The sequence below is a fragment of the Gopherus evgoodei genome, chromosome 1, assembly GCF_007399415.2.
Source record: "Gopherus evgoodei ecotype Sinaloan lineage chromosome 1, rGopEvg1_v1.p, whole genome shotgun sequence".
In the NCBI taxonomy this organism is placed as follows: Eukaryota; Metazoa; Chordata; order Testudines; family Testudinidae; genus Gopherus; species Gopherus evgoodei.
In genome coordinates, this window is record NC_044322.1 from 210,149,449 (window position 1) to 210,171,616 (window position 22,168).

The following is a 22,168-nucleotide window of genomic DNA, read 5'->3' on the forward strand; positions in this document are numbered from 1 at the left end:
GATAGAACAAGAAGCAATGGGCTTAAACTGCAGCAAGGGACATTTAGGTTGGACATTAGGAAAAAGTTTCTAACTGTCAGGGTAGTTAAACACTGGAATAGATTGCCTAGGGAAGTTGTGGAATCTCCATCTCTGGAGATATTTAAGAGTAGGTTAGATAAATGTCTATTAGGGATGGTCTAGACAATATTTGGTCCTGCCATGAGAACAGGGGACTGGACTCGATGACCTTTCGAGGTCCCTTCCAATCCTAGAGTCTATGAATCCCAGGTCCCCGCAGTGCCCTTCTTAGCCCACTGTTCCACACTCACACACTCTGCGTCTTAAATCTGACTTCTGCCAAGCTCCTTTGGGCCATCCTTTTAAAGAAGGGCCCCAAAAGGAGTAGGAGAACTTGTGGTGGCAAGATTGGGAGGCTAATGCTTTAAATAAACAGACAATAGAGAATACACTGGGAGATCCGGAGGCAGGCTTGAGTTTTAGACTACCAGCTCCTGGAGGCAGGGACCACATTTTCTGTTGGGTCTTGTATAGCACATTATCATCATTTGACTAATAATGAATAATAATAATAATTAATAAATGTATTGTGGTAGTGTCAGGACTAGAGCCCCATTGTGTTTGGCACTGTACAATAATAATAACACAGAAAAGAGAGCTTGGAGAACACAGAGTGGAAAAGGTCCAGATCCTCAAAGGCATTTGAGGTTTAAACTTCCACAGAAATCAGTGGACGTTTAGGAGCCTAAATACCTTTGTGGATCTGGGCCAAAATAACTATTTTGCTAAACAGTGGGCCCATTCTTCCTAACCAGGGACAGTTTGCAGCATGGACTTATGTCTCTTCAGGGCTCTACCACTCTCCCGCAGGATGACGTACCCTTTTTTTAAAAGCCACCAACTCTTATCAGATCGATAAGGCCCAATCAATGGTCTTCCCTTCTAACGATGTGTTGGGTTTGTTATCTGGGCAGCTGGCACCTAACAGGAGGCAGCTTCATATCTGTTTGTTGTAAAGAAGGCGAAGCAAACTGCAGGCTGGGGACAGGCGGTGGGATGTTTACTGTCAATACAGCAGGAGAGAGAAAGGAAATATAAGGAGCAGAGGCTGTGGACTGCAACCCAAATGAGTGATCTGAATGTAAACATAGCAGTACAGCTACAGAAGGAAAGTGGGTGGATTGACCTCGACAAGGGAGTGTTTCTCTGTGTTTTGAAAGGGTTAATAAATGATCTAGTTAAGAGTTAGAAAACAGGGAAATGTTTGTGGCAATCAGAAAAAAATGCTGGGCAAGAAAGCTCTGAATCCCCAACCGAGTCTGAAAGGTGCTTCGAATTCAGGCCAAAGGCAAAGCAGTGTTTGGGATTTTTTATATATGTATATATGTTAAGAATCACCATTTTAAAATAATAATAATAAAACCAGAGCTTGAAAAAAATAATTGGACATATTTTTTCCTAGTAAGTTGAAACACATTGTAACACAAAACGGAAAAAACAAGCAAACCTCCCAGCTTGTCTCCTCTCTTCTCCATCCACAGAGGAATTAGGTGGTCTTGGGTTTGCAAGGCAAGGAAGGCTGCAGACCAAAAGCTGGAAGTGGTTCTGAAACACTCATAGCCAAGCAAGAGAATAAAATTTAAATTTTGGAGCACAAGGAAGAACATCCTACCATGAAACCATTCACAGAAGAAGATGTGGAATTTTACATCCAGAATAAGGTAAGTCTTTGAATGTATGCCTCTTCTCTGTCTCCACAAGTAGGGATGCTCTTGAAAAGTTCAGAATTCAAGGGTTGGATGCTTGTCTGACTCTTGAGTCTTGGGACAAAATGAGGCTTAAGTATCATGATAATAAGATTTCTAGTGACATTTCCAATGCTTCCCTTTCAGAATCTTAGCAAAGGGTTTGGTTTGGTGGCCTCTTAGCTTTTCCCTACATGGTCATCCTGTCCCACTCAAAAAACAGTTTGTGTTTTGGGCTCTGTCCTCCAAACTTGGAATTTCAAATGTGGTCACGGCTGGAGTTGTTTGTGTTTAGACCTAGGAGAGATTCTGGGGCTCATCTTCATCCAGCCAAAAGCCCAGATTTGATAGAAGCAGGGCCAAAAATATAGCAGCAAGGTAGTCTCTAAGAAAGATAATGCATTTGTTCAATAATTAGGGGAGAGGTGGATAAAAATAGAACTCACCTAATCTTTTTCCTAAACCTCAAATGCTTATCTAAACAAGCCATCTAACCTTTTTAAGAGAGCTAGGCAGGAACCAGGTTTCAATTTCATGGGAAATGCTCCAATTTTTGAATTTTTTTCTGTTCTGAAATGGACCAAACCCCCCCCAAAATTGAAATTGCCTGCACAATGAGAAATTATTTCAGGTCAATCAAAATGTTTTGTTCCAATTCAACTTATATTATATACCCAAATTCAACAAAAAGTCATATTAAACAGAAAAGCGAGGCTTCTGTTTCAAAAAGGTGGAAATATTTTGCCCTTATCAGAACTCTGTTCATTTTTTTCTAAACTAAGGATCACTGACATCAACATGTTTTTGCAAAATGTTTCACTTTTGACAAATTGGTATTTTTCCAATGGAAAAATGTTCCATCCGAAAATTTCCAGCCAACTCTGCCAATTAGTACTTCTCGCTGTAAAGATTTCTGTTGCAGGGTGACATAGGAGCCGGAGGGCACGGTTGTGCTTAGAGAGATTTGTGGTAGTGTACTGCCTCATATGCAGTGGTACCAAGCACCAGAGGTAGCATTTAAATGAGGCCCAGAGAATTTTAGGTTCCACCAGAAGCTTCTCATCCCACAGAGAGCGACTTCTTTCCAGCAGCCTCCTAAGTGAGAAAGACGAGGTTTCAGTTAATAATCATTATTATTATGTATTAAATTATGTCCCTTCACAGTCTGTTTGTTAAAACTTATAATCATTCAATGAGCCAGCACAGATACCATGTAATAATTTATGCATGTTAACTTAAATGGCTTTTTACAACTGGGTCTATTAAATGTATGGATATTTCTATCCACTCCTCGGTCATTGATCTTCCTCCCAGGGGGACAGGGCAGGAGCCAGCCACCAGCCTGCTTGCAAGCTACTGCCTGCTTTTTTTCTGAATCAGTGTTGTTAACCCACTCCTGTAGCAAAGAAAAAAATCCAAATATGTATTGGATGGAGATGGAGGATGAATTAGACCCAACCCCAACTTGGTTCCAGATCCCAAACCAAACCTGTTTTTGATATCCAAAATATTAATACACCAGTGTTCAGTTTTTAACATTTGCTTTGACACTACCGAAGCTTGGATCTGGAAAGGGAAACACCAGTATATGGCAAAAGAGGCTGTTCGGTGCAGTGTTTTATAACTGTGATGGGAAGTGGCAAACATCAGAGATCACACAGGAAAGCCGCTTCTCCCAAGACCTCCATCCTGTTTCTGCAGACCTAAGAGATTCTGGAGCCTGAGGTTCATCTATTACTAGATATAGTAATAACCACCATGGCCCTGGTGAGTTTTCAGGCACATAGTACTCTAACGAAGAGTGAATCAGTGGCAGCTAAGGTGCAGAGGTCAGAGGAGGTGACTGGGAGAGTAGACCTGGCTTTTATTCTTGTTTCTGCCAGTGACTTACTGTGTGGCCTAAGGGGAGTCACTTCCGCTCGCTGAGCCTCAGTGCTGTTACTTCAAAATGTTGCGATTTCAAATCTGCAAATCGTTTGGTTGGGATTTTTGGCTGCAGGTTCTGGTTGGTTTCATTTTCTCCCAATTAGTTCTGCTAACGCTGGCTGTTGAGTTTCTGCTGGGCGTCTTCCTAACTGTCTCTATCCTCCTCCTATAAGATCAGGCACTGGGATGAAGGGAAGTGCAGTGAATAGTTCTCACCCATCATCCTGCATAATCATCCCTGGCTGGAGGAGTAATTAGGCATATGTTAATTAACTTACTTAGTAGTAGCAATGAACTAGCCTCAGAACGGTTCGGTATGGATTAGCCTGCATCCCATATTGACAGATGTGTGAGGATCATGTGTGGAATATGCCGGTGTCCTTCACTAGGCATGGTCTTGTATTTCCTTCTGTTAAACCCTGAATAATTGACTCTGGCCTGTATCTGGTATCATCCCTGTATGACCCTTGCACTTGTGCTGGTGTGGGATGGTTCATATTGGTTCTTATTTATCTGGTTTGCCCATCCTGCACCTCAGTTCATCCTCTACCTCCTCTGTTTCATTGAAACTGGTGATAATCAATATTTTGGCTGATACTGCTTGACTGGAGGGAGAGTACAGCAAGGCATGAACTTCCCGTGAGAGCTTGTGGTTGTGGTTACCGCTGAGATCAGCACAGAGGAGGAACTTCAGCACCCTTTAGGAATGGAATTGCTCCTATGCTTCACACATGCCAAGTTCAGACCAGTCAGTTGAGCTGTGTCAGCCTACGCCAGTGTTTTCTGTCACAGCATCAGTGGGCTTGACCCAGCAGAGAATACTTGAGCTACGCAAGCTCCTAGGAGACTGCAGTTCCTGGATCAGTGACTGGCTAGCCTACACAAAGGAAAAGCTGGGTAGTCTTAGGCCAAAACCAAAATCGGCCAAAGAATGGAAAAATTCCAAGATAATGAATTCTCTGCCTACCCTTCCATACTGTAATACATTGCTGAATGGCCTTATCTACTTTAGAACCTCCAGCCAGAGCTCCATTATCACCAGATGGAGTAAGCTGGCAATTATCAAGAGAACTCTAAACCTTTATTGCCCAGAGTTCTGTACTCACACGCGTGTGCACACACAGGCGTACACATATTTCAAAATGCCCCAGGTTCAGGTGATCTCTTGGCTGGAGATAGATTGTTTGCAGTCAGTCATGATGTAAAGTTACTTGCTTGATGTCTACAGGTGGAACGGCGACACCACCTGGTATCTAAGACAGTGGATGAGGTGCAGAAGATCATCCAACAGCTGACCTCAGCAATCAGCTACAGGGATACGCGATTTCAGGCCATCTCCAACTCTGGTGTGCACAACGAGAATTTTAGGGTAAGGGTGAAAGGTTAAGTGTACCGTCTGGTGAGCTGCATGCAATGAGTTGGTGGTTCACCCCTGTTCATAGTGGGCAAGTCTCCCTATCACAAACAAATACCATAATTGGCACATTGTCATCTTTGCTGGCAGTCTCACCAGAGAAGCCACGGTCTGAAGGGACTGTGGAGACTGAATTCCCTTGTTACTGCTACAGGAGGATCTGGCAAGGCAAGATTAAGGAGTTGGATAGTTTGCCTTGCTACTGCTGCCGTGTGTAACATGGATAACCAAAGGACTTCTGTCACCAGGGGAGGTCTCAGAGATTTTACTCATAAGCTGGAATTTTTCCATTTTCATCATGATGATGTAAGTTTGATGGTGTTGTGACAAAGTTCCTCCTCTACCTTGGTGGGTCCTGTGCTTATTGACAGATTTGCTCACCTCAGTGATCCTCCCCACAGTCTGGATCAACTCCTCCTGTGTCTGATCAGGAGTTGGGAGGTTTGGGGGGAACCCGGGCCCGCCCTCTACTCTGGGTTCCAGCCCAGGGTCCTGTGGATTGCAGCTGTCTATAGTGCCTCTTGTAACAGCTGCATGACAGCTACAACTCCCTGGGCTACTTCCCCATAGCCTCCTCCAAACACCTTCTTTATCCTCTCCACAGGACCTTCCTCCTCGTGCCTGATCACGCTTGTACTCCTTAGTCCTCCAGCAGCACAGCCTCTCACTCTCAGCTCCTTGTGCCTCTTGCTCCCAGCTCCTCACACACACTTCCTCTCCTCTGGCTCCCCCCCTCCCTGACTGGAGTGAGCTCCTTTTTAAACCCAGGTGCCCTGATTAGCCTGCCTTGATTGGATGCAGGTGTTCTAATCAGCCTGTGTGGCTTAATTGGTTCTAGCAGGTTCCTGATTACTCTAGTGCAGCCCCTGCTCTGGTCACTCACGGAACAGAAAACTACTCACCCCAGTGACCAGTATATTTGCCCTCTACCAGACTCCTGTACCCCACTGGTCTGAGTCTGTCACAGTGGGAAAAGTGAAACTTCCCCCTGGATTAGACTGTCAGATACCCACCAAAATAATAATGTTCACTCTCAACTCTGCCAGTGTGAAGACTGGTTATTTCACGTGGCTCTTTAAGTCAAAAATATATCAGTTTAATAAGGAAAGAATAATAATAAATTTGAACAGACCCTTTCATCGGAAGAGCATTATGTTACTATAGTTATGCATTATAGACCCCATTACTGAAATGCAGCCACTTCTAGGGTGGAACAAAGCAACTGAGTAAAAGCACAGAGGAATCTTTGCAATAGTTTGGGGCAGAAAGTGAAAAAAAATACTGTATGTAATTGAAGCTTCAGTGGGCATTTGGGGAAGCGGAACATTATTACCTGAGTTGGAATTTAGCTATGCTCTGGGGCACGCAGTCTTAGTCATTCTTAGGTCATTTTTGAAATACGGCATCTCCAGCAGCACAGTACTCCACGGCAACAGTATTGATCCACAGAGAAGAGTGCAACATTCTGAACCACAAACACCACTTGGTGCATCATTCAGCTGCTCCCCCATATTGACCTAGATGAATTCCGCTTAACGTGTGAGATGTGGCAAGATCCCAGTCCAAGATGGAATGACTGCTGAAGCCTGCAAAAAAAGCAAGATAATCTTTTTGGGGGGAGTAATCAGGAATTACTATAGGTAAACTTGATCTGCCCAAGTGAGACCCTGAAAACTTAACTGTCTATAAAGTGGCCAGTGTATCATCCATATTTAACTAAATCCAATGCTAAAAATCTGCATGTTATAGTTAAGTTTGGGGCGGGGGGAAGGGGATGTAGCTGTTTGTTAACTATATTGTGTAGGAATGGAGTTTTAAAAGATGTATTTATAAGAGATTACAGTTAGCTCAGGGCACTACCTACTCCTGCTTCCAAAACAAAGCCCATAAAGTTATTGCTGTGACTGCCTCTGGGAGAGTAATATGGTTGAAAAGATGTCAGAGCACATGCCAGTCTGTGTTTGATGCTGGGAGTGGACAACGGGATGGATCACTCAGTGACTGCCTGTTCTGTTCCTTCCCTTTGAAGCATCTTCCACTGCTGGAAGACAGGATATTGGACTAGATCAAAATGGACCATTGATCTGACCTAGTATGGCCATTCTTATGTTCCTTTCAGTAGAACTTTTGGGAAGTTGCTCTTGGGAAGATCTAGACATCCATGTTGTACTTTAAGCATTCCTAACTGTGTTCTTCCAGAAATAGACCTGGACAAGAAACTGTTTTCCTGTCTTGGGAAGATTTTTTCAGATTTCCCATCCTGAATCAGGACAAAAAGTCAACGTTTGCAAATGTTCACAAACTAAAAATCTGGGGGGAGGGAATCAGTTTACGTCAACTGAAACATTGATAAAATAGAAGATTTGTTTTGATTTTGACCTTTTTATTTTAAAAACTATTTTTAGTGTACATGAACTTCAACCTGAAAATGAAAAGTCATGTTGAACAAAAAAAATGGAACTTTTCATTTCAACAATTTCAAAACTCTTTCAGAAAAATTTTCAAGAGGAGGAATTTGTCGAAACTGACCCTTTCTAGTTTTGACAAATTGGCATTTGTCAAATGATTTTGTTGAAGAATTACTAGTCAGCCCTACCCAGAAACTGTTCAGTGCAAGTATGTCAAAGGCTCTTGCCAAAGCAAATCTCATCTGCTCCCAGTAGCCAGATGCTCCAGTGTGGACATGGTTTATTCTTCAGAAAAGGGCCTTATTTTCATCTCCCTGCCCAGTATTTACATTGTTTATTTCCTGTGCCTGCCAGTGGGAGTTCTTCAGAGATAGCAGCTATAACAGGCCCAAGAATGTGACTTTATTACAGGTCAGAATTTCAGAAAAAAACAATTACAGGTAAGTAATCACCTCATATACCCAACGAAAAGGGAACATACTCCATGATTGTCATCAGGAAATAGTACTCTAGTGACTACATCTGTCCAGTTGGTGGATTGCACAGGGAGAGATTTAATCAGGTCTCAAGCCTTTCACATACAGGGTCACTGATTCAGATATTATTGCCTGTACAAAAGGAGTCCGAGGTCTCATTTCAGTTCCTAGTGGTGAGATTCCAGATTGCAAAACCACCATCACACAGTTGACACCATATTGGTGGCCTCAACACAGTTCCTATGGATTGAACAAGCTGTAGACATGGGACTCCCTTCCCGGAGTCGGAGTGATCAAACTGGGGCACATGGGACAAGCTTGAGGGGCGTTGGTGAGGCAGAGTTGGGCAGCTTAGCTCCCTCTCCAGAGCTATCAGTGTGGCACTTCCCACCAGTGTATTAGCTCTGTGGACAATAGCTGGGCAACCTTTTCTTTATTATTAGGCTCGGCGGAAACTCCAAAATGCTGCAAGAACTAACTGTATGGCACATGCTTTCTCTCCATGTTCTGTATACTTCTTATTTTCCTCTCTGCTTCTCTCAGGATCAGCCAGCTTTACTGGCCAAGTGGTCCACTCTGCTTCGGGGGAAACGCCCATTCCACCCATCTGTCCAGGTACAAATACCTCACACCGACTCCTCCAAACAGTTGCCCCCATGCCTGCTTCATCCTCACCATCCCTCTTCTCCAGATACAAGATCCCTCACCCACATAGCCAGCCTCTCCTCTGACCTTCCCAGCCTCCTTGCAAGGGAGCTCGGAGCACAGGACCTTTGTTTCTAACTGACTACTTCTCCTTCTTGCTATACCCTAAGGAATGCTTTGCATTTTGCCTGGAGCCCAAGGGCTGGGCTGAATCTAATTTGCATAACTTTAGCAACTGTTTTTAATATAGAGGAATGGGCCACAGACTACATGTGCCAGCATAGATTGCTCTAGTTTGCTCCCAGTGACTTTGCTCAGATAAAAGTGGCACATGGCATGCTGAGGCTTGTAGTACATACAGGCTGCACAGAAGGTCCATATGAAAGACGAAGGTGGGTGTGAGTCCTATTCAGCCAATGAGCTGAAATGTGAATGCACCTATTCCGTTATTGCTTACTCTTGGGATTCTGTCTGGAGTCTTTTGATATTTGGTGTTTTCTGCTAAAGCCCCATCTGCAGGAGTCTTGTGATTCCATGAGACTCCTAGATTTCATCTGAAAAAAGTACATTTCTAGTGCTCACGGTTGTAGAGAAAAGCTTGAAAACACGAAAGGCAAATATAAAGAACCCCCCAGATCATTACTATTTTGTTTACATCTCATGATCTCTTATGGCTCGACTCATGATTTTTGAAAGTTTGGCAATGTGGTTGTTCAATATACTGGGGCTTGCTCACCCCATCTCCAGCCTTCTGAACAGTGAGATTGATGTATGATGAGCCAGCACAGATTCAATGCTGTGTCATTCACTGAGGCCCTGCTGTTATTTTAAGCCCAATTTTTGAGGCAGGAGTGATCATGTGGCACAAAGCAGCCTTGCCCAGAGGCCATGCACGCACAGATTCTCTCCTATCCAGGACAGCTTGAAGAAGTGAGATTTTAAAATATCTCATTGAAACACACCACAGGAGAATCCTTCATCATGAGAGAGAGAGGCTTTACAACACTTTAAGAGTAATTCGAAGTGATGAGGGAATCTCACTTTGATTGAGCAAGGCTTAAGCTGTGGCTGAGTTCATATTAGGATCTGGACCTTTGTCTTTGGCTCGGATCACTGGACCAGTTTTTCCTAGCCTGAGGATCGCTGATAATTCATTAGGAAAGGAGCATTTGTGGTTCCCAGGTGCATCAGAACAATTACGTTACAATCAGTGTGAGCAAGTAAAAGTAGACATCCTAGAATGGAAAAAGGCTGCGAAAAATTGATTCTGTCCTGCATGATTTTTTTCTGTGCAGATGTGATTAAGGAGATGCATTGTAAAATAAGCCAGTCATCCCGTGAAAGCTGCTGCATTCTGTTCTTATGGAGTGTAGCATGTAGATCCTAAATTGGCTTAGCTGATTTCTCAATACCCAGAAACAAAAATATTTCTTGTGGGGTCCATTTTATTCTGAAATTTCCTGTGGTGACTGTCCTCTTTCCTCCTCCTGTCTGATGAACTGGATTTGACTAAACAAAGGTTTCCACCATTGCATTTGCAATTTCAATGCTTCCTGCTGGTGGGCTTTGTTTAAAAAGACCCGACCGTGTTCAGCAGCAACACCCTAAGTCAGTGGAGCTACCAACAGTGTTACGACAGTGCTTTGGCTCATTACTGCAGAATGGCGTAGTGTTTTGTTTAGCTTGGGGTAACCACCTTCCAGCAATTGCTGTCAGTTTAGATTCTGTTTCTCTAGTAGGTTTTCCCCTAATAATGTCAGGCTGAGTTATGATTACTGATAAGCAAAGCTGAAAAGCTTCAGAGTTCAGACTGGTAAACGTCTGGATGTTTTAGCCATGTTATTTTGGCCAAGAGAGCCAAAATGGTTCAATACTCCAAAAACAGTGTTAGGAAACAGTTGTTCAAATTCGGAGTAGCTAATAGGTTTGACTATGTTCATTCCCCTGCTAATTCACTAGTCATAAAGAATTTTTTATAGGAAAATGGTTGTTCTTCATATGAAGACTATATTGATATGCAAGCAAGACTAGTGGCTATTGGTTATTTATCAACTTGTTTATTACACTCATGTTTTAAAAGTTTGTCACCCAATCAAAGAGCAGAAACAATTCCATGTGACATATGTGACCAGGCTACTGGAGTCTCTTCCCGGCTCTGCCACTGACTCACTTTCTGGCCTTGGGAAAGTCATTTCACTTTTCAGCTGCCCCATCTGTCAGATGGGGACAATATTTCCCTACCACAAAGCAGTCTGTAAAAGGCTTATTTTACTAATGTCTTTAAGGGACTTTGGGATTCGTGGGTGAAAGGGGCTAAAGAAGTGAGCATTGACATTATTATTACTACTAACAATCTCAAGGCCAATCTCTAGAAATAATACTTAGGTAATAATTTACACGTATCTTGCCTTCTGTCCTAGCATCTCTCTCTGTAACTGCATCTTTTGCAATTGCAGATCTAACCGTGGAAGATTATGGCTCCAACATAGGGTGAGGAGGGGAAGGTAACAAATCAGCCAACGATGTTCCAATTTGACGCTGATAGCATTGCCCATGATGGTCACTTCAGCTTCCTTCTAATGACAGTTTTCTCATTTTGTGAACCTAAATAGCACATGGCTGACACATTCTAGCCTCCAGCCTTATTCTAAGACAGTGTCCTAGCCAGATAGGCTCCAAGTGGAACCTATCTGCACTGAGCTGCTTCCATTCCAGTGTGACTTTCCCTTTTTCTCAGAAGCCCCAGTGATTCTACCTGCTGTGACCATGTTCCCCGTATCCATGTTGTAAATCTGCCCTCATTTCCTCTCTCAATCTCTCTGAACTCTTCCAGGTCTTAGCACCCAGCCACTTCCTCATCACAATCCCACTGCGTGGCCTGACAGGGTACCGGGAGCGTCAGGTACGGCACTGGCGGTATTACACCGTACATGGGGCAAAGCTCCTTTCCCCGGTACGGGACCCAGAGGAGCTTCAGCAGTGGCTGGAGGTGGAGCAGTTCTCAAAGAGCCTGCAGCAGTGGCATGAGACAGAGGTGAACATCGAAGGTGACCTTGTTCCAGCCAAGGTCCTTGCCATCTTCAGGGAGTTGATGGAGAAGTCAATTACCTCCTGTAACCTCTCCAGTGAGTTGAGTGGGAAAGGTGTGAAGGGAATCCGCCTCTCAAGCGCAGTCCTCTGATAGGGGACTGTGATTGCTATCCATAGCGGGTGTTTGGCCACTTGCCTCACTCCTTGTGAACAGAGATTGGCTCACACACCCCAGAGCTGAGAAGACACTGACCCATGATGAAGATGAGGTCCATTTGCACAAGTAAGATCTCTTGACCCAGGTTCAGATTACAAGCTCTCAGTGCTCAGGGATGTTCGGATTCTGTTATGAATTTGGACCCCGTCTTCCCTCAGCACCACCCCAAAAAAGCAACCAACATTGTCTTTTGCCTAAATTTTCAGAACCTGCTTTTCTGCTGGGCCAGAAACTATGTGGGTCCAATAGGCCTTCTAGGCTTCTCCAGCCCAAACTGCAGAGCTTCCCTGGGGTGTCCTTGTGCCCTCTGCAGAGGGCAAGCACTGGTACCTCTTGCCTGCAAATGTCTTTAAATGAAGGCAGCTGAGGTTGAAACCTGTGTCAAAGGCCAGCTGGTGTTTAAGTCTGTTCCTTTCTGGGCCTAGACCAATCAGAAAGACACTCTGTGATGGTGTGGATGAAGGTTAGGACAGTGAATGGGGAGAGGATTGGGAATGTTACTGGGAAGCAGGGGCATACCCAGGTACTTTTGACATGGTACACCCCAGGGCTCCCTGCTGCCCTCTCCCAGACAGCTCTCCCATGGGGGCACTCACCGCAGCTCTTGAGGCTGTCGCTGAGTGTGTCCTGTGGGCAAAGCAGAGGGGACATGGGCTGTGTGGGGTGAGGCTGGGTAGGAGCCTGGTGCAAGAGCCAGCCCCGTGGCAGTGGTGAGCAGAAGCAATGCTGGCTGCCATGCTGCCCCTTCAGGTTTGGCCCCATGGCCACTCAATTATGGTGGGGTTGAGAGTGGCAGGGCCAAAAATGAGTGAGTGACATTGTGACCTGGTGCATGGGGGTTGCAGTGCCACTCAAGTTTGGATACAGGGGTTGTGGGGCCAAACCTGAGTGGTGCTGCAACCCCCGTACACCATGTTGCAATGCCGCTCACTCAGTTTTGGCCCTGCTGCCCTCCCTTGATGATGCAGGGATGATGGGGTCAAACCTCAGTGAGCAGTGGGGCAACCAGCAACCAAGCACCACTGCTTGGAGGTGAATATTCCCCAACAGAAGCCTGAGGCTTTCATAGCTTTGCAGCTTGTGATATTGAGCAGCTGGGTGGCAGATCTTCTCCTTTGAGCAAAACCCTTTGTTATCTTTATTCAGACTTTAGACCAATACTGGCTATGCCCAGGCTGCTCCCACCCCATCCTGCTTTGAGGCAATGTCATGGGGGGTCACTTGCAGCAAAACTGATGCTACCTCTCATAGGCAGCTCCAAAATATGTGTTTACATTCCAGCCTTCCATACAAAAGAAACTGAAGAATTGATTGCAGATGTGATGTGCTTTGTGCTGTGTTTTAAACACTCCTTTAGAACTGTGGCTGCAGTCACTTCTAACTGCTAGCTTAAGGGAGGCCACCTTAATAATAATAATAATAATCATACTTCGCAATTGTCATCTTTGAAGCATTTTACTGGCTTCAACTTATTAAACCCACACCCTCTGGTGTGAGTAAGTATTATTATCTCCATTCTTTAGCTGGGGAAACTGAGGCACATTGGTTGTATCTTGTCCAAGGCTGACCTCAGACCATGCTTTCTGTCTTCTAAGGATAACTTTACCTTTCAGTGGGATGACACTGCATTCCAGCATTGCAAACGCACAGATGCAACTTTCCCTACACAGATGTAACTCTGGATTTTGATCTTGCAAGATCCTGGAGAGACCTGTTAAAATCAATCTCAGTGTTCAACCAATTCATTTAGCAACTCATTCCTATAGCAAATATTTATTACTGTTGAGGGGGATGGAATAGTGAGAAATAAAAAATACCACCACCAAGCAGATGCTATGGCTTGGCAGAAAAGTCAAATGTTTTGTTTTCTTGCCTCAGATATTTTACTTATGTGGAAAGCAACGTGTCAGGGTGAAAACCTAGCATTCTTTAAAGGAACAGCTCCCAAACTGTTGGTTCATCAAAGATGTCTGGGCATATGGTGCTGTCTCCTCTGGAACATGACAGATGGCAGAAGAGATGGACTGAAGTAGGACTGTGTGCTTAACTGTTTTCAAATAGGACAAACTCTGCCAAAGACAGCTTAAGTTACCCGAACACTTCCCTGATTTCACTGTTGCCTCTTTGCTGCGCAGTAGCAGATTTGGAGGCTTTGCAGTGCCTCAGTTTGCCATTGTCACTTCACACGGGTCAGACTGTCCACTGGAGTTGGCTTCCATGTAAGTTCCCAGCCAGACCAGAGTATGCCTAACTCACACAATATCCTTAATAACCACTGGGGCAGAGATAAGCCTCATAAGAGAGTTCATGGATCTGGACTTCCCCTAAAGATGAGGAGGTCTTAGAAGCTGAGGTTTCAGTTGAGACCCTTCTCTACTCAGACTGTGGCTACATCTACACTACAGCATAAAATCGAAATTACTGAAACCGGTTTTATAAAACCGATATTATAAAATCGATTTTATGCGTCCACACTAGGGCACATTAATTCGGTGGTGTGCGTCCGTGGTCCTAGGCTACCATCGATTTCTGGAGCGGTGCACTCTGGGTAGCTACATTAAAGGAATGAGACCAATAACTTCGATTTCCGTCCACACTAACCCTAAATCGATATAGTAATATCGATTTTAGGGTTACTCCTCTCGTTGGGGAGGAGTACAGAAATCGATTTTAAGAGCCCTTAAAATCGATTTAAAGTGCCTTGTAGTGTGGACGGGTACAGAGTTAAATCGATTTAACGCTGTTTAAATCGATTTAACTGTGTAGTGTGGACCAGGCCTCACTGAGCTCCCTTGCTTCCTCTTGTGTCAGTGGGTTGTTGATGTTTAGGTTGCAGCAATTCTGCTCCTCTTTATCTTAGGCTGGTCTTACGGTTTGCTTGGCCCCACACAAAGGGTCGAGGTTGAGGGGGAAACAAGATGTTGAGTTGCTGCCTCCTCCTCCTCTTGTCCTGGTGCCCCAGGGGGATCTAGGTGGTGAGTTGTTTTCTTTGGTCCCATTGTTGGAAAGTGAGAGTTGAAGCAGGCCCCTGAGCAGCAGGGTTCGCAAGGGATACAGAGCCCCAAACGGCCTCTTGCTTGGCCTGAGCAGAAGGTCAGCCGTGTCTTTATCATCTCCTCTCGTCGTTCCTTCCCAGGTAAAGTCAGTATTCTGGAGAGTTTCAGCTCGGTGGTTCGAGTTGCTGTGGAGACACCAGACTCCCAGGTAGAGGTGGAGCTGGTCCCTACTGTGGAAATCCCAACCTGCTGGCCTGAGAAAGCCCGGTGGCCCCGCTGCTTCAAGCGCTGGCCTCCCCAGGAGAAAGTGCAGTGCATCAAGGTACAATGCAGGGGGTGCAGGAGGGGGACTTAAAGGGCCAGTAACGCTGTGAAAGGTCTGACCATATTGTCGAAAACCTCTCACAACTGGGAGCTGGGAAACCTGCTGGAACTCTCAGAAGATATCAGTGTTAAATGGTTCTGAGCAGCACAGAGGCCGAGGCACACCCTTGTCAGGGTGGCTTGACTCAAATCAGAACAGCAGAATTTTCTACCTGCTTGTTACTCACTTGGCACAGATGTAAGTAATGACAAGATGCAAAACGGGGAGAACGAGCCTTTTATGGGGAGGATGAGACACCATTTTCCATCAGGCACTGAGAGCTTTGTTGACTTCCATAGTCTGCAGCTAATGCTCCCTGGAGGACGATGAGTGCCAAGCCGTCAGTACTGGATTTCCAATTAGTGGCATCAGTCTCTTCCTAGGTGGGTCAGTCTTAAGGTTTCAGATCGCCCTGTTCTGTATCTGTCTAAAATGATCTTCCTGACCTGAAATCAGACCTTGAGAAAGTCATGCTTCTTAAATGCCCGGAAGGGCTACTTTCTTTAGTAAAAACATCTGTATACTTAGAAATGCTTATAAGTGTACTAGTTTTCTCTAATATTAGTGTTTGTGAATCCTGTGCAGGTTTGATAATGTATGGAACAGTATAGACAGATGTTGTGCAAGACTCTCCATGCCTCTCCCCCCCCGCTCTGCCAATGCCTCTCAGTCCTGACCAGCACTATCCTGGTAGTTCTGGTCTTATCACTCTGCCTCTTACTGTCACACACACCCCCGCCCTTCTCTGCACATGCCCCTCAGTCTCGTCCTGCCCTGTACATGGTGAGTCCTGTCTTACTCCACTGGCAGAGCTCTGACCACCTCGGTCCTGATGTAGTGAATCTCCTCCTGCTGTTCTAGTGCAGGATTTCCCATGTAACTCAATTGTCTTTTCATCCTGACCTGCAGTGGGCCCTGCTGTGCCATTACCACATTCCCAGACAGTTCTGCCAGTGCAGCACTGCTTACAGCTCTCCCTTCTCCTTTGGAGCTGGGTCTCTCTGGGGTGAGGAATAGCCACATGTGAGGAACTGGCCTGGTTTGATGTGGACAGACATTCACTGGGAATTAGGAAACCCAAACTTGCTGTCCCTTGTACCTCAGTCCATAATGCACAACCAGGTCTCAAGAGGTAACAGGCAGGTGCAGTGGATTCTTCCCTTATCCTCCCTTCATGCTGCTCTGAAGATAAGTTTGCATCCCCCCCTTCGTAACTTTTCCCCCATTCTTCTGCAGTCATTTGGCTTTAATCTCCTGGCCCGCTCCAATTACCACTGGCAGCTGGACTTCTCCCGAGCCGAGCGCATGCTGATCGAGGGCCTTGACGAGGACGGTGGCTGCCGCATGAAGTGCTTCCGGGTCATGAGACAAATGAAGGAGGATGTCTGGTGTACAGGAAATAAGCCAATCCTGACGACCTATCACCTACAGGTGTGTATAGCAGGCAAGAGTGGTGAGGTCAGCAGAGAGGAGTTTAGGACGGGGTGGGGGAATATACTGTCATTAGGAGAGAGCAGCAACCAAACAGTGTCTTTGCTGGGGATGCCTGTAGCAACAATTGTAATACAATAATTGGCCTAAGTGACTATAGCTCCCCCTAGCTAACACCGAAGGTAACAACCCTCACCACATTACTCTCTTTTCCTTACATGGTGTGAGAATTGTTGTTTATCTATATTCCATACAAAAATATTATGTTAAAAGAACATTGTGGTTGCACGGTTACAGGTAAACACACAAAAGTCAGGCAGTCTCAGCATTAAGGCTGCCCATGCTACCTTAAATCCACATATGCATTACAATACAGTTTTCAACTGCATGATCACACACTATTTCTTGGCCAATATAATATATTATACTCTATGTTCCCTGCTACAACCTAACCCACTTTGCATTTTTACTGAGACTTCTGTCTGAGGAGCTCAAAGTTTCTACTCGGTCATGCTCACAGCACCCTCTCTGAGGTAGCAAGGTAGGTACAGAGGTAGGAAACAAGCACAAAAAGGGGAAGTGGCTTGCCCAGGGTGACACAGTGCATGCCGGTGGTGGTGGTCACTGGATCCAATCCTGCTGAGGTCAGTAGTGACTGAAAATTGTTCCCAATGGATGGCTGTTTGTTGGCCTCGCTAAATGAATTTGGTGGGTCTCACTCACCAGCCCGTGGTGAATTGGTGTCCACATAGTAAAACCCATCATTGGTATCCTTGTTGGCATGGTAATTAGAGAGGAGGGCCAGGATTGATTTAGCATGATCCCTCTGTGTCGGACGCGGGGGTAAAGTGACAAGAGACGCTTGCGTTGCCATTGCCTTCAGTCTCCAGGGCGTCACTCCAGCACTTTTCATCAGCAGTAAAATTACCTTTGCTAATTGTGTGAATCTTTGGCAGCATCCCAGTAACATCTCTCCTTCCTCCTCCCCTTCAATCTGCCTCTTGCAGATGGTGCTGTTCTGGACGTGCGAGAAGTACCCGCATGCCAAGGACTGGCGCTGCTTCTGGGAAGGCTTCCTGCGCATGGTGAAGAAGCTGCACAAGTGCGTGAGCCAGCACTTCCTCAAGCATTACTTCATTAGGGGCACCAACCTGCTCAAGTATGCCAACACCAGTGACCTGGACCTAGTGGCTGGCAAGCTCGCCGTCTTCCTGGAGAACCCCGTGCTCTGCCTGGACTGAGGCAGGGAGAACCTGATCTCTCAGTCTTGTTTTACACCCTAGTCCCTCTTGTTGTCTGTAGTTGTTCTGCCCTTTCAGTAGATGCTGTGACTTTGAACCTGAGACATGTGGCACGTGCAGTATGGAAGAGACGAGTCAAACTGAAAGCAGTGAGAGGACAAAACTATCTAGAGGGTTTGCTTGATGCCCAGTCATTGCAATTTGCTTTCTACAGCTTGAGCTGCCTGTCTTGGAGTCATTGCCATCCAGATCCCCAAAACAAGCCAGACCAGATACTGCCCCACTGTTTGTTACTAGTCCTGTGGCTCATAGGCCAAAATGCAGAGTGGTCTAGTGGTAAGAGCCAGGGAATAGCAACCAGGACACCTTACTCTGCCACCTACTTGCTGTGAGACTTGACTCCTCTATACTGCCTCCTTGCCCATCTGTAAAATGGAATTAATACCTACCTACCTGACAGCATTGTTGTGAGACTGAATGAATGTTTGTACAGTGCATTGAGAGATGCAGATGGAAACCTCGGTACAATCACAAGGTGTTATTGTTACAGCCAGTCTGTCTCACCTCCCTCCACAATTAAATGTGGGTCCCGCCCTCACTGTAAAGAGAGTTTAATTGGTAAGTGTTGAATAGTCCAGTTACTGTTTTTTGCCTTTCCCTCATGGTCTTTTTCTCTCAAGTTTTTCTTGGGGCAGGCTCCCCGGGTTTGCCTTTGCCACCTGTGCTAGTGCCATGCCGTCAGCCCCCTGGTGGTGTTTGCTGTGACAGAGCTCTCAAGCACACATGGCTCTGCCCAGCTGTCTGGGGGATGAACTGATCTCTCACCTTTTAGCACCTGTATATTTTTGGGTGCTGTTAGAGACAGAAGGAGCATTTTTTCAAAGGTTCCTAGTTGCAGAGGATTCCAGAGCTTTCTATATATAATATATATAAAAAAATAAAGTGCTAGTGTTCTGAGAAAAGAAACAAAAAGAGTTCTAAAGTGAATGTTGTGTTTAATGTTATTAAATTACTCAAATTACAATAAAGTGTTTTATTTTCTATTACCGTAAATTGCTGGCTGGATTATAACATGCTCACATAATTTAAAAAGAAACCTTCTCTTAGCTATCATGGCCAGGGAATCATCCTGAGCTCTGCTCTAGCCTCTTACACTCTTTTCGTGTGATTTGGATGATTTAGTTGGTGTTGGTCCTGCTTTGAGCAGGGGGTTGGACTAGATGACCTCCTGAGGTCCCTTCCAACCCAGATATTCTATGATTGTAAGCTCTTTGGGGCAGGGTCTGTCTTTTCATGATGAGTGCATACAGCACCCAACACAATGATCCTTGATTGGGGCAGCGAGGCCTACCACAATATAGATAATAGTTAGGGCTGTCGGCTAATCGCAGTTAGCTCACACGATTAACTAAAAAAATATTAATCATGATTTTAGAAAGTAATCGCAATTAATTGCAGTTTTGATCGTACTGTTAAACAATAGAATACTCATAGAAATGTATTCACTATTTTTGGATGCTTTTCTACATTTGCAATATATTGATTTAAATTACAGCACAGAATACAAAGTGTTACAAATATTTGCACTGTAAAAATGATAAACAAAAGAAATAGTATTTTTCACCTCATACAAGTACTGTACTGCAATTTCTTTATGGTGAAAGCACAGCTTACAAATGTAGATTTTTTTTGTTACATAACTGCACTCAAAAACAAAACAATGTAAAACTTTAAAGCCTATAAGTCCACTCAGTCCTACTCTTGTTCAGCCAATCGCTAAAACAAAGAAGTTTATTTGCATTTGCAGGAGATACTGCTGCTGGCTTCTTATTTATGTCACCTGAAAGTGAGAACAGGTGTTCGCATGGCACTTTTGTAGCTGGTATTGCAGGTATTTACATGCCAGATATGCTGAACATTCCTATGTCCCTTCATTCTTCAGCCACCATTCCAGGGGACATGCTTCCACACTGATGACACTTGTTTAAAAAAATGTGTTAATTAAATTTATGACTGAACTCCTTGAGAGAGAATTGTGTTTCCTGCTCTGTTTTACACAAATTCTGCCATGCATTTCATATTATAGCAATCTCGGGTGATGACCCAACATATGTTGTTCATTTTAAGAACACTTTCACTGTTGAATTGACAAGATGTAAAGAAGGTACCCATGTGAGATTTCTAAAGATAGCTATAACAATTTCAGAATCTGAAGTGTTTTCCAAAATCTGAGAGGGATGAGAGGTGTGGAGCATGCTTTCAGAAGTCTTAAAAAAGCAACCCTCTGATGCGGAAACTACAGAATCTGAACTATCAACAAAGGAAATCAACCTTCTGCTGGTGGCACTTGACTCAGATGATGAAAGTGAACATGCATCAGTCCACTCTGCTGTGGATTGTTATTGAGCAAAACCCGTCATCAGCGTGGACACACATGCTCTGGAATGGTGGTTGAAGCATGAAGGGACATATGAATCTTTAGCACATCTGGCACGTAAATATCTCGCAACACCGGCTACAGCAGTGCCATGTGAACACCTGTTCTCACTTTCAGGTGACATTGTAAACATGAAACAAGCAGCATTATCTCCTGCCAGGGCCATCCCTAGCTATTCTGGGGCCCTACGCAACCCCTACCCCCCGCGGGGGGGGGACAGGCCTCCGTGGGGGAGGAGTGGGCCCCAGGCCTCTGGGGGGGGTGGGACCACCTCCAGCACTCACCAGCGGCACAGCTGGGGTTAGGTTGCTGCACATCTGATGCTGGTGACTGCAGCCCTGGCCCTACTGCAGAGCTCAGGAGAGTGGGGGCGGGGCTGGGCAGGGGTGGGAAGAGGTGGGGCTGGGGCAGGGGCAGAGGCCCTGGGGAAGAGCCAGAGCAGGGGCTGGAGCAGCACGCAGCTGCGTACTTTGGGTATGGGTAAGGATGATCCTGTCTCCTGTAAATGTAAGCAAACTTGTTTCTCTGAGTGACTGGCTGAACAAGAAGTAGAACTGAGTGGACTTGTAGATTCTAAAGTTTTACATTGTTTTATTTTTGAACTCAGTTTTTTGTACATAATTCTACATTTGTAAGTTCAATTTTCATGATAAAGAGATTGCACTATAGCACTCATGTTAGGTGAATTGAAAAATGCTATTTCTTTTGTTTTTCAGCACAAATATTTGTAATAAAAAACAAATACAAAGTGAGCACTGTAATTTAGTTACAACTAATCAGGAAAGAGATCTTGGAGTCACCGTGGATAGTTCTCTGAAGACGTCCATGCAGTGTGCAGTGGCAATCAAAAAAGCAAACAGGATGTTAGGAATCACTCAAAAAGATATATCTTTTTGCCCTTATATAAATCCATGTGTAAAGGAGTGGACTCACCACTGTGGCGCCTCCTGCTGCTCTGTTCCATGAATTAGCTTGTTCCAGCTCCGGAATGCCCTCTGCAGGCCGGTGATCCACCTGTCCTCTGGCCCCCGTGTCCCTCCCTGGACTCCACTGTCTTTGTAACTGGAGTGCTGCCCCTGGCAGTACCCATCAGTCTTAGGGTCTCCCCTCCCCGGGGAACCCCCACCCACTATTCCCACCTCGCCTCAGTATAAGGCTACTGCCAGTCATCGTCTAGTCCCCGCGCCCTGGGGCAGACTGCAGTATCAGCCTATTCATCACTGGCAAGGTTGGGTTCGGACCTGCTGCCTTTGCCTACCCCTGGGCTGCCATCTGCAACCCCCAGTACCTGTTAGTCCAATGCTAGGCCACTCTTATGTTCTTATGTACACTTTATATTCCATGTTGTAATTCAAATCAATATATTTGAAAATGTCGAAAACATCCAAAAATATTATGAACAGTGCGATTGTGTGATTAATCGTGATTAATTTTTTTAATTGCTTGATAGCCCTAATAATAATCTGTTTCCAGCTCCCTCCCCTCTCTCTCTTTCCAGTCCCTCCTTCTCAAAGGCCATCTCTGACCCAGCTCTCTCTCATATCCAAGGCTGCTTTTCACCTATGTCTGGCCCTCTCACACCCTCTCTCCCAAACTCTCACTTCAGTTTTAACTTTGATAACATCACTGACATGACAAGGAATACAAGTGTCATCCAAGCTAACAGCCCTGAGTGTCTGCCTCGAAGGAGGTCTCATGGATTTGATAGGCTCATTTTTGTATTGCTGTCCATTTCTCAGGTGGTAGCAGGATACCATCATTCTCTGTCCTCCAGTTCCATCCTCCCACCCCAGATGGCTCTTTTTCACTGCCAGCCCCTTTTCCCCAGAACTTGTTCT

The 22,168-nt window shown here is 45.1% G+C and overlaps 1 protein-coding gene across 6 annotated transcripts; it reads left to right on the top strand.

The window, feature by feature from the left end:
- Positions 1-981: 981 nt before the first annotated feature.
- Positions 982-18,900, top strand: MAB21L3 (mab-21 like 3). Of its 6 annotated transcripts, none has more exons than XM_030533822.1 (7): positions 982-1,172; positions 1,542-1,721; positions 4,900-5,040; positions 11,448-11,739; positions 14,998-15,179; positions 16,458-16,652; positions 17,660-18,898. In XM_030533822.1, the coding sequence occupies exons 2-7, from the start codon at positions 1,674-1,676 to the stop codon at positions 17,891-17,893; spliced, it is 1,092 nt and encodes a 363-aa protein (XP_030389682.1). In that variant the 5' UTR covers positions 982-1,172; positions 1,542-1,673; the 3' UTR covers positions 17,894-18,898. The 6 variants fall into 6 exon arrangements, with proteins under 6 accessions (XP_030389682.1, XP_030389691.1, XP_030389714.1 ...); XM_030533831.1 differs by having other exon boundaries at positions 982-1,141; XM_030533854.1 differs by lacking the exon at positions 4,900-5,040.
- Positions 18,901-22,168: the final 3,268 nt, after the last annotated feature.

What these genes read in the sequence shown, in the direction of transcription:
- MAB21L3 (XM_030533822.1), top strand. Translation starts at nt 1,674, where the DNA reads ATGAAACCATTCACAGAAGAAGATGTGGAATTTTACATCCAGAATAAG. An exon ending in AATTTTACATCCAGAATAAG is followed by an intron (nt 1,722 to 4,899) that starts GTAAGTCTTTGA and finishes TGATGTCTACAG; the next exon opens with GTGGAACGGCGACACCACCT. An exon ending in AGAAAGTGCAGTGCATCAAG is followed by an intron (nt 15,180 to 16,457) that starts GTACAATGCAGG and finishes ATTCTTCTGCAG; the next exon opens with TCATTTGGCTTTAATCTCCT.